This window comes from Saccopteryx leptura, chromosome 3 (assembly GCF_036850995.1).
Source record: "Saccopteryx leptura isolate mSacLep1 chromosome 3, mSacLep1_pri_phased_curated, whole genome shotgun sequence".
NCBI classification, from domain to species: Eukaryota; Metazoa; Chordata; class Mammalia; order Chiroptera; family Emballonuridae; genus Saccopteryx; species Saccopteryx leptura.
Window position 1 is genome coordinate 254,107,805 of NC_089505.1, and position 18,221 is coordinate 254,126,025.

Below are 18,221 nucleotides of genomic sequence, written 5' to 3' on the forward strand. Positions count from 1 at the left end.
GACACACCTGCCCTCCCCACCACAGTCTGACTGGAGCTGTGTGCCCAGTACAGTGCCCTATAGTCTCAGCAAGTACCGACTAAATATAAATATAGTGTGTGTCCAGAGCACTGTGGGGATGAAAGGACAAATGTTACAAAGACATAGCTCCCTATTCTCAGAATTGTGTCAGAGTTGTGAATCATACCCCAACTGAAATCTTTTCATTCTCTAGAAAGAGCAACACAGAGTGGGAAGAAAACATGGTCTTAGAAGTCAGACTGTCCTATGTTCTGCACTTACTAACTAGGTAGGGAAACTTGGGCAGTAAATTAACCTCTCTGTAGCTTGGCTTTCCTCATCTATAAGATGGGGATGGTGACAGTACTTATCTTACAGAGCTGCCGAGAGAAGCAAATGAGTGGATTCGTGTAAAGAGCTCAGAATAATACTTGGTGTACAGTAGTACGTCCTGGATAAATGTTAGCCATGCTAACTGCTAGTGGTTGTTACTGTAGTTGCCAGCACTATATTAGAAACTAGGGATAAAGAGATGAAAAAGATAGGCCACTGCCCCTGAAGAGCTTATGGCCTATGATTAATGACTTTACTGTAAGAGGGAAGCCAAGGACAGTTCTAAGCATCCATGGCATCCAATCAGACATGTGAAATTCTCCCAAGCCTCCCCAAAGGGGTTAATAAAGCCGTATCATCCCAGCTGCGATGAAGGGTGCCACCAGAAAGGAAGGGGTGGGGGGAAGCGGAGGGGAGATCAAAGAAGAGTCCAAACGGATCCGGACATTTCAGCACTCACACATGCTATTTAAACATCAAAAGATTTTACATCACCCTACGGATGTACCCTTAGGAACATCAAACCTTTTTATATACTACTAAAACATAGACTAAAGATAGCAAGCTCCCTGGGTAGCTCAAATCCATATGTGTTACTTTATAAAGTAATGCTTATAATAACCTAAGAACTAAAAGCAATTTTAGTAGCTCGTGAGAAAGATGAAATGTTACTCACTTCAATTTGCTGAACAGTCAGATCCAAAAAGGTATTCTCATTCCTCACACCGATCAGACTTTTTGGGCCTTTGCAGCCCATGCTGGTTCCCAAACCGCCATTGAGTTTCACCACCACCAGCTTATTTAGCACAGAAGATATATTATCAGGTAAGCCCCTGGCCTTTATCTTTTCATAGGGTTGAATCTACAATTTGAAGAAGAATTATTTCATTTAGCATAATGTCCTCAAGATTCATTTCACGTTCTTTTTTTCCCCCACGTTCTTTTTTTTTTAAAGGTGGCTTATATGTTTGAAGATATCCCAATATAATGTTTTTTTCCAGAAAAAAGGTCCATGTTTAATAACGTTTACCTGTGTGCATTCAGCATATCAGGAGAAGGAGGAATGGTATGAAGGACTAGAATACAGATATAGATCGACATTCTGTGGCAAATTAAACCTTATTTATTCCATTTGTAGATATTAAATAGAATATAAGTTCTGAAGTCTTAGTTTATTAATCAGAAAACTGATTCCCTTTATTTGAATTTAATAAACATAACAAAACAAACTTAATTTAAAAGAATTGAAAGATTAAAAGGGTGAAAAGAATACTACAAACATAACCACAGTTCTAAAACTATAAATCTAAGAAAATGCTGCTCTTCAGATATATGAGAAAACAATGCAGAATGGCAGGACTTGGGTTTCAGACACTGTTCAACACCCATGTCCTGAATTTGCTACTATCTCTGAGGGATGGGCAACCTGTTACTTCAAGACAGAAACTTTATAAAAATGTAAACAATGTAAAGAAATTTCTTCTTATTTAAGTATGTAGTCAAAAGTTCAACAGAATGGTGCCTTTTTCAGTCACTCTCTAGACATAGTGCTAATAAAACTTTCTAAACTATGGAAATGTCTAATAATTTGTGCTGGCTACATGTGGCTATTGGGAACTTGAAATGTGGCTAATGCAACTGAGGGGCTGAAGTTTAATTTTACTTAAAATTAATGTAAAATGACAAGTGACTAGTAGCCTGTGTGGTTCTAAATGATCAATTAAAAAAAATCAACCAAGAAATCAATTATTATTCAGTTCATTCTACCAGAATTTTCTTCAATATAATATTTTTTCACTTCAATAACACTGACACATCACATCACAAAACATTCAACCAGACACATAAAAAGATGAGCTAAAACCGGATTCCTTTTTATCTTCACGAGTCAACATTTCCAATTATATAACAATGCATAGTAATGCAAAGAATATACTGATGATCAAGTTCAGAATTTAGAATCTCACCAAATAATCTGTATTCAGCTTTAGCCTAAGCCTCAGAAAGACCAAATGCCAACTCCTACACTTAAACACCTTTTCAGGAGTCCCTGAACTCGTGATGATGTAGGTTCCCTATTGTATCATTACAACCTCAGCTACTCACACCAAGCACATTGTTGGGCTTAATTGGCAATATTTGAATATTGTTTCAAATAGAAGTAAACATTCTAGATATAACTTGAAGTGAAAAATTCCATGTAACATTTATTACATGTCACATTTACTAAAGTATAGATGCTTATTATTACATAAGTAAAAATGCTATGTTAATCTTAACAGCTATTAGTTTTGTATACAATAGCTGCAAATATTTCAGTTAAATTTAATTGGAAACAAATTGACAGTAAACATAAAAATGGAATGCTAGCTATCTTTCGGGAGAATATAATTTCCTTTTTAATCCTACAAATGTTTATATAAATTTAAGTAATAATATCAGACAAAATAATGTAAAATGGATACCTTAATTCTTTTTTTTTTTTTTCCATTGACTTGAGAGAGAGAGGGAGAGAAAAACATCAACTCATTGTCTCACTTAGTTATATATTTATTGCTTCTCCTACATGTCCTGACAGGGGTGAGGGTGGGGGTGGGGGTGTAGTGGCGGGTTGACACTTGATCCACTGAATCACCTGGCCAGGGCCCCTTAATTCCAACCTTTAAAGAACTGTTTGGTATACTAACATTCACAGCATTAAACAAAGTGAACCAAACCATTTTTAGCTATTTAATTCCATTTAGATCATAAGGTCTTCAAGAAATAGTACGAATAGAAATTGTTCACCTCCTGTGAAGATGAATTAAAAACAAAATGTGGCCTGACCAGGCAGTGGTGCAGTGGATACAGTCTACCTGGGACACTGAGGACCCATATTCGAAACCCCGAGGGAGCTGGCTTGAGCGTGGGATCATAGACATGACGCCATGGTCTCTGGCTTAAGACCAAAGGTCGCTGGCTCGAGCAAGGGGTCACTGGCTCAGTTGGAGCCGCCTGGTCAAGGCACATATGAGAAAGCAAGCAATGAGTTGCCAGAACTACAAGTTGATGTTTCTCATCTCTCACCCTGTGTCTGTCTGTCTCTCTGGCTAAAAAGAAACAAAACAAAAAACAAATGTGTTTTATTAGAACACTTTAAGAAGACAATTTCTTTTGACTGAGTCAATGGAGCCTAAACAAATTTTTTTCTTGTATCCCAAAAACTTATTCAAGGATGGTAATATAAGGTCTCAGCCTCATAATGATTTTAACATTAGGCCATTTGGCCTTCAGCCAAAAGATGTATTAAGTCTACTTTTAGTTTGAATTAAAATCTCCCCAAGATATGTACTTAACAATTTGAGTTTAAATTTTAAATTTAACTCTGAATTACTTTTCAAATATTTGGTGTGACATAAAATGAGCTAATCTAGGCATAATATTAAGCTCCAAAGACTTTTGGGCAGAGGCCAGGCAACTCACAAGTAAAAGACTTATTTACCATTCAGTTCTGTGCCCAGGATTTTCTGTGAAGAGCCACATTTAGAACTTTGCACCCAAGTTAATTAAGTGGGCAAGGAATTGCTATATTTCTACAAATGTCTAAGAATCACTGTTCTTTATGTGGTGCTTTCAGTAATACCTACTTGTCTTGTTATATCTAACCTTTAAAGCAGCTAATCCAATACAGGAACTTGGCTGTTAACAGCAGGACTCAGAGAACTATAGAGGGAAAGAGAAGAAGAGTGACAAGTTGTGTGGTAACAAGGTATGACGAGGGAAGAGATGTGGCAAGTTAGTGTTGCTGCCAGAAGTTTCTTCTGGAGGTCTTTCACTTACGGCAACTAATACCCATAATCCTCCAACCACCCACACATGCATGCACAAAGAAAAATATCAAGTTTGATTTTGGCAAGCCGAGACACTGTTCGTCTAGTTTATTACACAGCTTAAATGAAGTGGTAAGCACAACTTTCCATCATGTAAATTACCCTATATGCCAACAGAAGTTCTCTCTGTTGGTCATGCTGTCCACACCCTCACCGGAACCTCACCAAGCAGTCCCATAAGCACAGCTGCACAAGCCAAGGAGATCTGTGTTAGGAAGTTGCTTGGCAACAGCTGAAGTTACACTGGATGCACCTACCAACATAGACATTTTTTTTGACCCTCTTTCCCCTTCTCAGCTCCCTCAGGAGAATGCACAAAGACAATTTACTCAGACAAAGATGGATGATGTTAAGAAACAACATGGAGTGCCATGCTCTGCCTGATACGGCCTCAGCGTTAATCTGAGTGAATCACGTTAGTCAATTACTAGTGTGACCTTTGTGCTTTCAATCCTAATCACCCTGTTTCTCTTTCTTCCACACATGAATAGAATTCCGTGTTCAAAGAAGAGCTCTCGTACAACTAAATATACAGTAAGGCAACCCTGAGAGGTGAGGTGGGCAAACCTCATGAGGCTCCTTGCAAAATGTGCGAGAGGGGCTAGGCCATTCTTGCTTTCTCACTGGGATAAAAGAATTGGCCAAATACCCAACTTCCTCTGGGGAATGAACAAAAGAAAGTAGTCAGCAATCTAGTAAAGAATATGAAGTTTTAAATAACATTCAGCCCTCTAGGATGTGAATCTAGTTTTTCTGCAGAAGCTAATTTTTTAAAAGATCTTTTAAAAACTGTCCACCAGGATCTCTATTTTGCCAAGTCTGTTCACAACTTAGTTTCCAGAAAGAAGAAAAGCTGAATTCATCACACAGTCATGGACACACTGTTCCCATTAGCATTAGTATAACCCAGTTCTTGGTAACATATTTGTGCTATTCCTGGAGATGGTGCCAAATATCCCAAACAAGCTAACAGTACCTGCTCTGTTATGGTTCACAAGAGTATGATTACTGCAACCTGAAAGATTTTGTTTTTTTCAACAAAAGCAGATTTGCTGAAAAGAACGATCTGTGTAAACAGACAAACAAGTTTGGAATAACACTCCTTATGTACAGGAAGTATCCCAAGAACACTGGTTTAGTCCTTCAACCCTTACTGCAGTGTCTGTGTGCCAAGTTCTGTGCTAGGCACCTTCACATACTGTCTCATTTCACGTTACTAAAGGGCGTGATCAGAATCCAGGTCATTTGAAAGCTCCAACAGATTAGTTTCATAACAGAAAGTCAGACCTAGACCAATGATCTCTTTTTCATTAAGGGAAAGCTGACAAATCCTGTATATTAGCACATGGTCCACCAACAAGCTAAAAAACCTTCTCTGCCACAAAGCTGAGCTAAACTCCTATTTCATAAAGCTAATAAAAGCCAACATACACAAAATGCCCTCAATTTTCTGCCAACAGATCCCCAGGACCCTCGTGCATCTCCATCTTTGCTTCTTCCCCCTTCCTTCTGGTTACAAGAGCTGTCTCCTACCCTAAGGAAATCTCTCCACCAGTGCCCACCTGAAGGACCCCATTTCTTCAATCATCGTCTTATCTTCATCCCTTCCCTCTTCATTCCTTCCCATCAGCATAAACACATTCAAATATTTGCCATCTAAAAACCAAAGAAAACAGCAATGCATTTGCTCATTTCTTCCAACACCACTTCCTTTTTATCTCCATCTTCCTTCTTAGAAGTAAAACTTCTTGGAAAAGTCACTACATTCACCTCTACTCCTTCACCTTCCTTATACTCCTTCATCCAGTACAATCTAGTTTTCCCCATTATTCAATGAATTACTCTTAACAAGGTCATCAGCATCCTTGGAACTACTAAGTCAATCAATAATATTAATACTTCTTGCACTAGCGCGCTCAGCTGCATTTAACACAATTGACTGCTCCCTAAATTGTAAAATGTTCTATTCCCTTTGACTGAAACACCACATTCTATTTTCCTCCCCTTTCTGCCTGATCCTTTTCAAGCCCATTCTAAGTAGACTCCTTGTCCCTGGCAACCTGCTCCAATCCCATGGCTTCAATCACTCCTGTCTCAGAAGCCTACTCACATCTGATCATTGACCAAGTCCTGTCAGTCTGCTATCAGTCAGCACCCTGCTCACCTCTCCCATGCTACTGCGGTGGTCTCTACAGTCTCCTTACCCCCTACCTAGCAGGTGAGCAAGCTTTTAAAAAAAGAGTATGAACATGTTTCTCCCCTTACTACACCCCCCACACACACACACACAAACTGACATGGCAAGGCAGAGTTTTTATTTTATTTTAAATATTTTATTTATTGATTTTTAGAGAGAGGGGAGGGGGGGGGGAGGAGCAGGAAGCATCAACTCCCATATGTGCCTTGACCAGGCAAGCCCAGGGTTTCAAACCGGCAATCTCAGTGTTCCAGGTCGACACTTTATCCCACTGCGCCACCACAGGTCAGGCGGCAAGGCAGAGTTATTAGCTGCCTACCCCAACATCATTTTTCTCTTCTACTTTAGAATCCCAATTTTCATCTGGGCACACCACCACTCCAAATAAAAGACTACATTTCCCAGCCTCCCGGTAGCTATTTGTGCCAAAGCTCTTATCAATATGATTAACTGGAAGTGAGCTGAAAAATATCCAGGAAGTTTCTGTGAAAAAGCAGGGAATGTATCCTTCTTCCTCCTTCCTTCATTCTGGAATGGAGCTACAATGACTGAGGTCTACTAGGCGGCCGTGTGGACACTGAGAATATATGCTGAAGACGGCAGCTGGGCAAGACTGAGAAGCCCAGGTTCCTGGTGACGACCAAGCTGCATACCAGCTCTGGATTCTCTTTCGAGATTTACTTTGTTATTTTGAGTTTCACTAGTAAATGTAGCTGAATCTAAACATAAATGGAAGGCACAGTTTTCAAGGTCCTTAATGATTCAGCCCTTATGCCTCCCATCCTTCCTCCCTACCTCTGACACACTGTGCTCCAGGAACATGGGTAAGCTCCCTAACACGCCCCATTGCGTTTGTGGTGCTCTGCACCCCCCTCCCCATGCAACCTCACGTCATCAGTTCCCTTTTCTTCATCCTCCACATCTCAAGGTCAGAACAGGGAGTCACTTTATGAGATAGCAGACACTTATAAAAATCAGAAGTTAACCAATGCTCTTTCAGAAAACTGCACCTCCCAGAGAACAAAACATTTTACATATAACTGACTTCACTACAGTGGAAATTTCATTCACAGAATATAAAAATAATCTTTATAAAAGATGGCACCTATTTCCTAGTGAAAATATGCAAATAAAGCAAAAAATTAACTTTTTCCGAACAATTTCAATGGGAAGACTTCTGTTTGGTTTGAATAAGAAGTTAGCACTGTGATGTAGTTTGAGCATGCCATCTTTATTTGCCACTCCATTTTGACTTTTCTTTTTAATCTTCACTAGTATTGAAAACCTAAACTCTCTCCAAGGCAAGCTCTCACAGCTTGTTCTGTCAATAAATGCAAACTTGTGCTAGGAACATCAGAATTCTACAAGACTGTGTGAGCTCAAAGGATATTTCCTGTATCTTCAAAAGTCAATAAGGTCGTCCCTGGTGAAGTCTGCATTACTTATGCAGGACTGCACCATCTCCAATGCAAGGCTCCCAGATGCTGACGGGGATGAACAGTGACATGTGGCACTCACGATCCTCTGCAGCAGTAGGACCAGACGTGCTGGCTGGCATCACAGATACTTTCTGTGCTCTAAGCACCAACACTTCTCTACCTGCATAAGTTTGGCTTGGCTTAGGAACATTATCACTTCAAAAACATTTTCTTGCCTGACCAGGCGATAGCACAGTGGATAGAGCGTTGACATGGGACACTGAGGACACCGGTTCGAAACCCCGAGGTCACTGGCTTTAGTGTGGGTTCATTTGGCTTGAGCGCAGGCTCACCAGCTTGAGCATGCGATCACAGACATGACCCCATGGCCGCTGGCTTGAGCAAGGGGTCACCAGTGGCTCAGCTGGAGCCCTCTGGTCAAGGTACTTATGTGAAGCAATCAATGAACAATTAAAGCACAACTATGAGTTGACGGTTTTCATCTCTCCTCCTTCCTGTCTGTCTCTCTCATTTGAAAAAAAAAATCAGAGGTTCACTAATAATTCTTCTTTAAGGAAACTAGCAGGCATATGAACCAGCAAGATGAAAACCAGTAGCTGGCTGCCCTGAGAAATATCTGAAATTGCAAGGACTTACTAAGGGGACTGATGTAGCTTGTTTCCTCCATGACCCAATTCAAATCACTGTAATAAACTATTTCAATTCCAGTGTGAATGGTATCATTTGACGAAAAGGACTTCTCCAACAGTGAATGAGGTAGTATAGTACAGTAGCTGAGCACGGGCTTTAGTGCCAGGCTGCCTGGGTTTGAATCTTAGGCCCCACTGCTTAAGCAAATTATTAACTGCTCTAAGTCTTTTTCATTTACTTCAAAAACTTATTATGAGAATAAATGAGATAGTGCATATGAAGTGCTAAGCAAAGTGGGTGGCCCACAGTAAAAATTCAAATGTCGGTTGGCATTACCACTACATCACTGATTCAGACACACTTTCTTACCAACCCCAGCACCCCTGCTCCCAACATTTAACATTTCTGAAACCAAGATGCATCATATAACCAATGGGACCCTAAAATTAATTGGTTGCCGTTTTTTTCTTTCTTAGCAGTACATAAAAGGTAAAACTGATAATCAATGGCATAAATTTGATAAAATATGGTACTGAATTTCTCTGTTCCAAGTCACATAGCAGCTTAATGATCTATCAGGTATGGATGTCACCCAAAGTCTCTTGCTAGTCATGTGTAACTTGAGAATTGTTTAAGACAGGGAGCAACACACTATAGCAGGCGTCCCCAAACTACGGCCCGCGGGCCACAATGTGGCCCCCTGAGGCCATTTATCCAGCCCCCACTGCACTTCTGGAAGGGGCACCTCTTTCACTGGTGGTCAGTGAGAGGACCACTGTATTTGGCAGCCCTCCAATGGTCTGAGGGACAGTGAACTGGGCCCCCTGTGTAAAAAGTTTGGAGACCCCTGCAACAATCAGACCTGCCACCTGCTTTCATAAACTGTTACTGGAACTCATTAGTTCACATGTCATCTGTGGCTGCTTTTAGGATACCATGGCTGAGTTGAGTAGTCATGACAGAGACTGCATAGCCTTCAAAGCCTAAAATATTTTCTATCTGGACCTTTACAGAAAAGATCTGTAAACCCTGGTTTAAGACAGTCCTCTGAAATGAGAAAAATGCAAATTTTAATAATATTTCTGCCTTTTCAAACGATTCTTCTCCTAAAATAGCTCCATACTGCCTGACAACAACCCCACAGGACGGCCGCAGAAAGCAGGATCTACTGGAAGCCATGCTGGCCTTGTGTCTCCACTGGCAAGAGCAAGCTGTAACAGTCCCCAGGCTTTATATCTTCTCATATTTGTCCAGGAAAGTATTATAAAACCACAGAAGTGTAACTGGTAGCAGAGCTCAAGAAATTTTAATAGAAAGAAAACTTAAGATTAAAAAGGTCTTTTATCCCCTTTTATGAGGTATCTAGAGTAGTCAAATTCATAGAGACAGAAAGCAGAATGGTGGCTGCCAGGGTCGGTGTAGGAGGAAAGGGAAATTGTTTAATGGGTATGGAGTTTAGGTTTTGCAAGATGAAAAAGTTCTGGAGATTGGGTGCACAACGTGAATATGTTTAACACTACTGAAATGTACACTTTAAAAATAGTTTATATGGTAAATTTTATTATGTGTTTTTCCCACAATTAAAAAAAATTTTTTTTAATGTTTAAAGTCTTTTGTGTGGGTGTATATGTTCAGGCACACATCTACTTTGTCAAGGAGTCCAAGAAGCATGTAGCAAACACATCACTTCCTTTCGAAGCTGTCTTATCCCTGAGTGAATCTGGTACCACCCCGCTTCTTGCTTCAGGCACTATCAGCTTCTATGACTGCAATTATTATACTGCCCTCCAAATTGTGTTTTCAGTGCTTCACATCTCTTATATGGCTACAAACTCCATGAGGGCAGAAACTGCAATGCTGGACTCCATTACCACATCCATCACCTGTGTCAGGCTCACTGGCGGAACTCAGATATTTGTTGAGTAAATAAGTGAATAAATAAATGGGACAAATAGAGTTAATAATAAATAAATTCTATTCTCTGGAAATTATTTATTGTTGTACTTGGATAAAAAGCTTATTTGTTGTTTCATTAAATACTAAGTTTAAAGCAAAAGTGGTTTCATTACTGATTAGAAACCAAATTAGAAACACTCATTTTAATTTTTTTTTTTTAAAGTATTGGATTAGCATATGTTAAACACACATTTGATAAAGAAAACCTGAATTTAAGACTTTTCAATGGTAGAGTGTGAGCCAGGTGTGTGGATGTCCCAGGTTCAATTCCTGGTCAAGGCACATAAGAGAAGTGACCATCTACTTCTCTACCCCTCCCTTTTCTCTCTCTCTCTCTTTTCCCCTTCCACAGCCATGGCTCCACTGGTTCGAACAAAGTTGGCATTGGGTGCTAAGGATAGCTCCATGGCCTCTGCCTCAGGAGCTAAAAAAATGGCTCCATTCCAGAGTAATGGGGCAAAGACCCCAGTTGGGCAGAGCATTGCCCTCTAGTGAGCTTGCCAGGTGGATCCTGGTAGGGTCATATATGAAAGTCTGTCTCTCTGCCTCTCCTAGTCTCACTAAAATATAAATAAATACATACTTTGCTTTGTAATGTTCACAGGTCATAATATTAGTGTAGTAATTATAAATAATCCCTCCGTGATAAGCAAATAAAATGAACAATCACATCATGAACATTATAAGCTAAGCCTGGAAAAGTACATTTCCTAAGAAAGTTCTTTTGATTTCTTCTACCTATAATTATAAGAACACGAGGCAAACTATCAAATCAAGTACATATTTATATTTTGCCAGCTATTAACTCCCACATCTTTGGAGTTTTTAAAAATTAATTTTAATGATTCAATGGTAAATGTTACTGAATCTTTGGACATAAACACAAAAGGGCAATTTTTCCAGGAGTGGAGGGAATCAGCTGTCCTACTCAGACACTAAGTTCTATTCCTGTATTAAGTCTTCACATGTCCAAAGTCAAAACTTTATAAGAAAAAGTGAGGTCATTTCAGAGAACAAGTCAGAAATCTTGACACCAACACTGTTCTCTAAACAATTACACTCATTAGCACCAACTCAGTAACTCATGCTCAGTACCCTTTAATATAATCTGCTACTTCAGTTACAAAATCAGATTTAGTAAACATCCCGGCAAGAACTATTACCAGGAGCCAGAATCATAAAAGTCACTTATTTTCATCTTAAGTCTCGTGGTTGCCCTCCCTGGGGAGCTAGCCTTGAATACTGTACCTTTTTGTTACATGAAATTAAGGATCACAGCAATTCAAAGTACAGTAAACAATTACTATAAATAATAGTTCTTGATTAAATATTTCAAGCAACAATTAACAGCCAATAAAAAATAAAATTTTAAATAAAAGTTTTAAAGTATTATTCATCTGAACTGTTAAATATTTAAAAAAAATTTTTTTTTATTTATTCATTTTAGAGAGGAGAGGGAGAGACAGAGAGAGAGGAGAGACAGAGAGAGAGAGAAGGGGGGAGGAGCTGGAAGCATCAACTCCCATATGTGCCTTGACCAGGCAAGCCCAGGGTTTCGAACTGTCAACCTCAGCATTTCCAGGTCAACGCTTTATCCACTGCACCACTACAGGTCAGGCATGAACTGTTAAATATTTTTTAAAACAGTAATATTCAATGCCTTCTGTAAAAATATTATGTAAAACACACCAATAATGTACCATCTGTGATTTCCAATTCCATTTCTTCAAAGTGAACCAAGAACTTAGTCATCTGTGAAACAACCTATATGCAGAAGAAATTATTCTAGACTTACAGTTTCTGCCATCTTTCATATTATCCCACCCACACCTATTCAACAGTTTTATTTTTTTAATAAATGTAGTGAGACCAACAATAAAATAATTTGTAGATCTCTGTTCAATGTTAACTTAGATAATATTAACTCATAGAGGCCTCTCCTTTCTCTGCTTATCCTGTCTAAAGTATTACCTCTATTCCCTCATTTTCTGCACCCTGATCTTTTTTTTTATAACCATGTCACTTATCACTAAATACATTATTTATCTTTTTTTTCTTTTTTTTTTTTTTTTTTTTACAGGGACAGAGAGAGTCAGAGAGAGGGATAGATAGGGACAGACAGACAGGAACGGAGAGAGATGAGAAGCATCAATTATCAGTTTTTCGTTGGGACACCTTAGTTGTTCATTGACTGCTTTCTCCTATGTGCCTTGACTGGAGGCCTTCAGCAGACTGAGTAACCCCTTGCTTGAGCCAGTGACCTTGGGTCTAAGCTGGTGAGCTTTTTGCTCAAGCCAGATGAACCCACGCTCAAGCTGGAGACCTTGGGGTCTCGAACCTAGGTCCTGAGCATCCCAGTCCGACGCTCTATCTACTGTGCCACCACCTGGTCAGGCCATTATTTATCTTTTATTGTCCATACCTCCACTAGGTGGTAAAATAGAAACTATGTAGATAAGAATAGGGCTTTACCAGTATGGCCCTCTAATATATAGCTGGCACTAAAAAAAAAAAAGCAAAAAAGAAGCTGTTAACTCAATAAATTAATATGAATTCAAGTACAAATGGGCACAGTCTTTCTGAAAAGCAATTTGAAATAGGTAACAAGACTTTCCAAGTTTTGCCATACTCAGTAACCAATGATCAAAAAACTAATCCTATAATAGTTATCAGCCATCCTTCCTATAATTTCACCCGTTTTAATACTCTAATGCCAAGAACACCCTGAAAAGCCTCCACAGCTCACTAAACTTTACACCACAAAATGATCACACACCAAGCCTTTAAATACCTACATCTCCACACAGTATAAGAATGGGCATACAATTATTTTAATAGCTAAAATAGTCCTCTGAAACAAGGCCAACTCCTTACATCTGTCTTGCGTTTAGTAGGTTATAAAGTTTATTAACCTATACATAGTTGTTGGTTAAAGACAATTCTACATATATCCTATAGTTTTCATTATGTGGATACCCTTTAATAAAACCCACCAAACAAAATATTACAGCTAACCATTTGCATAATGGAGGGCATTATGTTGCTTATTATCACTGACCTGACAGAGTATAGACCTCCTGTAATGCGGAAGGTTTAAGATTTAGCTAAATCTTATCTCTGCAATAAAGAAAATTTGCTGGGATAGACGAGCTTTATTACAATGAAAACTATCAACTACCAACATATCTACTACAAGAGAATTATAGGGATGTAAACTATGGTTCTACTTGATGGAAAATTTTGCTAAAAATATATAATGAAGTGTATTTCTTACAATTATAAATGAAATATATATCAAATTAAGTACACTGATAACAAATATATTAAAATATATTCACAACCACAGAAAAATAACAGAACATAAGTGTGAAAGCTACAGAATTTTTAAAAGAAATAGCATCTATAATCTTAATAAAATTCTATTTCTACTATGCCCAGGACAGTACCTAACATGTAGGAGGTACTTAATAAATATTTGTTGAAAGCAAAATAGCAAGCTATAAAAAAAAATTGTTCAATATACATTATCAATATATAGAAAAAAAATGGCAAAAAGGGTCAGTTAATCAAAACAAACAAACAAAAAACCAGAAAAACTTAACATTAATAACCATTTCTCTAAGTAAATCAGAAAAAAACAAGAACTACATGATTCCATACATTGGTGGAACATAAAAACGAGACTAAGAGACATGGACAAGAGTGTGGTGGTTACCAGGGGTGGGGGGAGGGAGGACATGGGAGGGAGGGAGGGAGAGAGTTAGGGGGAGGGGGAGGGGCACAGAGAACTAGATAGAGGGAGGCGGAGGACAATCTGACTTTGGGCGAGGGTATGCAACATAATTTAATGACAAAATAACCTAGACATGTTTTCTTTGAATATATGTACCCTGATTTATTAATGTCATCCCATTATCATTAGTAAAAATTTATTTAAAAAAATAACCATTTCTCTGAAGATGACCAAAAGCTGTAAGAAATCCAAATTTCCTATGTAATTTGGAGTTTATTTAGGATTTAAGAACTTAAAGCACAGACACTCTGCACCTGTCTACTAAAAATATATTACAACTAGACTGCTGTAAAAAGCTAAGAACTTCCCATCACCTATATTTTTCCAGCATCATCTTAGTTCAGCCAAAGTGATTCCTCCAAATTGAAAAGTAAGTTGCAGACATGGTCTCCTACTTACATTGTCTAATCTCATCTCCCACTCATCTCCATAATCAGTTTTGACTGTGATGAGGAGTTGTATGAATTTTATGATGAATAAAACTTGAGTTCAGTAACTTTATGTAATGCATGTTTTTTAGTTTTTTTTGTGTGTTTTTTTTTTTCCTTTCATTCGGCCCCAAAATTAAGGTGCGTCTTATACATGGGGGAATATGGCAAGTCTAGAATGATTGTTCTGCATATAAATTGTTTCACAGATGACTAAGTTCTTGGTCCACTTTGAAGAAATGGAATCAGAAATCAAAGATGGTATACATCATTGTTGTGTTCCAAAGATGACATAGAGTTCTCTGGTCAGCAGATCCATACCATACCCAAGGAAAAGACCTTTGTGAATGAATATGCACTTATTTGTAAAATTGAAACAGTTTATGTAGCAGAAAATTTTTCATTATTCTGGGCTTGAACTTAGTTTATAAATTAACTGTCTTCTTCTGTCCAGGATGTTTTAGATAAGTAGGCTTCTGATATATGGACCAAGTGTACCAGGGGCAGGAGTAGCTGGACAGTTGGGAAGTTCAAACAAAGTTAGGGATGATAAGGTGATGTTAGAATTGAGACTTGAAGTAGGAGTGAGAGTTTGCCCAAAAAGGCAGGTGGACATTTCAGGGTTAAGAGAACGTGGTCTATAAAAGCCCAAGGCATGAGGAAGTAGAAAGTGTTCTGTTATTTTCCTGTGTTGTTTTTTACCTTTAGCTTTTATTATTACGTATATTTTCCTATTTATTTTTTTAATTTTTAAATAATATTTAGAAAATTAACTTTAACAAGGTGACACTGATCAATGAGGACACAGGTTTCCAGTGTCAGCTTTTATTTATTTTGTTTTGAGTTTGTAAGGAAAATTGTCAGCATTTTCATTAATTATTTTGTGTTTCTATTGACACAGCAAGAAGTTTAAAGATGGAATATAAGTAAAATCAGCTTGGATAGCTACATGTTTCTGGTTAAAAGCAATGTATCTTTGCAACTTTTCTATAAAACAAACTATTCTAAAATTAAAGTTTATTTAAAAAGACATCTTATAAATTGCTTCTCACTTATTCAATTCTTACAGCATTTTGTTTCTTATTCGATATTTTTGTTTCTCAAAGTCCCATTACCCACTGACCTTTCATTAAAAACTGTAGCAATTTCCAAATTGCTGAAGAGACCTAAAATTATAATACTCCCATTACAATTGTGTACTTTGAACCTGGTAAACTAGAGAAGAGATGACAATAAAAGAACTGGGAGAAAACCTAAATGACAAAAACAAACAAAAAACAGATGGCAAATGATTCTACAAAGTAGAAGGTAACTATGAAGAGAAGGTACCAACTGCTCCCAACACCTTACTGATCTCTAGAATTCTTTATAGAAATTCTATGAAGTGAAAAGACTTTAGGATTTTCTATTAACTGCAAAAGGCATAATAAGTATATGCAGATGCTAAAAAAAAAAAAATCTAACACTACATATAAGGTAAATATTTATCACCCTTTTATAGAAGTCAGTTTAAAATCAGTTAACCTTGTGAGGCATTTGGACCATATCCTTATCGGCTAAGGTAATAGTTTTCAAAGAACAATCCATTTCAGTATGGATTAAAAACGACAAAGGTACATGACCCAGGGAATTAAGTGGAAAAGAGATCAGACAGAAGAGATGGGAGGGTCCTAAAGCCAACCTGCTATGTGACTAGAACTAGCTTTTTACTAAAATCACATCTTGCATATCTCCTATAACCAATCTTCCTGTTATTCTGTGAATAAAATGCTTCAAAATAACTGATACTCCTAAATTACTTAAGAAATAAAACTAAAGCCTCTAACACCATCATGTTTATGCTGTATACTAGCTTTAAACTCTGCAGTACTAAATAACCAGGGTAAAGTAGTGTCAAGTACATTGTTAGCTTAAATATACTATGTAATTCACATTGCAGCAGCAGCTTTGGAAAAATGGGAGGGGAGCAGAAGTACTATGGAAGGTTAAGGCAGGTGTGGGGCGGGGGACAGAGTAGACAAAGGGCTAATAGAAAAGCCCGATGACATAAAACTGAGGGTGGAGGTTAGGCTGACCTTTTCCTTTGGGGAAGTCTGAATGAAAGAAAAGGCAGTATTTCAGAAAGATACATATTTGCTTAGCATATTTGTGTGTTTGAGGGAAGGGGAAACCACAGCCTTGCTAGGGTTGAAGAAGCACAATTTAAAGCTGCACAGGGAACTGTTGGAGATGATGGAAAAGTTCTATATCTTTATTATGATGGTAGTTAGGCAACTATATGCCTTTACCAGAACTCATAAAACAGTGCACTGAAAAGGGTAAATTTTACTATATGTAAATTATACCTCAATAAAACTGACATTAAGAAAATAAAAACTGGAGGGGCAGCAAGATGGTGATGGAGCAGGCGGACGTACCAACTTCCACCTCCCAGAACCAAAATGGATTACAACTTAATTTTATGAACCATCATCTGGAAAAACCAACTTTGAACTAAACTAAGAGGACTCTTCAACCAAGAAACACTGAAGAAGCCACGTTGAGACTGATAGGAAAAGTGGAAACGCAGAGATGGCTGCCCAGCTCTCCAGAGCGAACGGCAGCCGGGAGAGACTCGCGTGGTGGGAAGAGACTTTAGCGGAGAGGGGAAGATCCTGAGCCCCAGGAACAAAGCCCCAGCCTGCAGCCCCAGAGCCTAGAAGAGGCATATGGACAGTATTTAGCTGCAAAACAAGTCAAGATACTGTATGTGAGAAAGAGACAGATTTCTCAGACCCAGGATTCTTCTTAAAGGGACCGCGCAGAAAACCTCTCTCACAACCACTCACCCAGGGCTCTGGGGGATGGGGAGAGAGGAGAGGACCGGAGCAGCAGGAAGAGAGTATAATCTAGGACAGTGGTCCCCAACCTTTTTTGGGCCACGAACTGGTTTAATGTCAGAAAATATTTTCACAGACCGGCCTTTATGGTGGATGGATAAATGTATCATGTGACCAAGACAAGCGTCAAGAGTGAGTCTTAGACAGATGTAACAGAGGGAATCTGGTCATTTTTTAAAAATAAAACATCGTTCAGATTTAAATATAATATAAATAAAACAGAAATAATGTAAGTTATTTATTCTTTCTCTGCATACCGGTACCAAATGGCCCATGGACCGGTACTGGTCCGTGGCCCAGGGGTTGGGGACCACTGATCTAGGAGGCACAAGGAGAAACACTTTGAGGGACAGCCACCCTAACCCCTGGGCTGACTCACTCCCCAAATCTGAAGAGAATATTATTTCCCCTTGAACCAGCAATACCAGCAAAGAGAAAATACCAACAAAGGGAAGCAGGACACCAGCCAAACAAGCTCTCCCCGGCACTCAGAGCACAGCCACTTAGAAGGAGGGAGCTTCCAGGACTACAGTATAAAGTGTTAGGGTCTGACCTGCAACACCCCCATCCACACTGCTGAGAGCTTGCTGGAGGGCAGGCGGTGGTGGGATGTGGAAGTGTGGTTCCGTCGGTGGGGCAGAAGCCAGTCCGGCCACTCCTCAGGCCTGGTGTGAGCTCAATCTAGCCCAGTGGGGGA

The 18,221-nt window shown here is 38.8% G+C and overlaps 1 protein-coding gene across 2 annotated transcripts in view; it reads right to left on the minus strand.

The window, feature by feature from the left end:
* Window positions 1–18,221, minus strand: part of UGP2 (UDP-glucose pyrophosphorylase 2) — a 59,025-nt gene that overhangs the window by 10,182 nt on the left and 30,622 nt on the right. For both annotated transcript variants that reach the window (XM_066378164.1, XM_066378163.1), the window contains exon 4: window positions 1,010–1,195. In XM_066378164.1, the coding sequence (XP_066234261.1) occupies window positions 1,010–1,195 (186 nt within the window). The remainder of the gene's footprint in view (window positions 1–1,009; window positions 1,196–18,221) is intronic.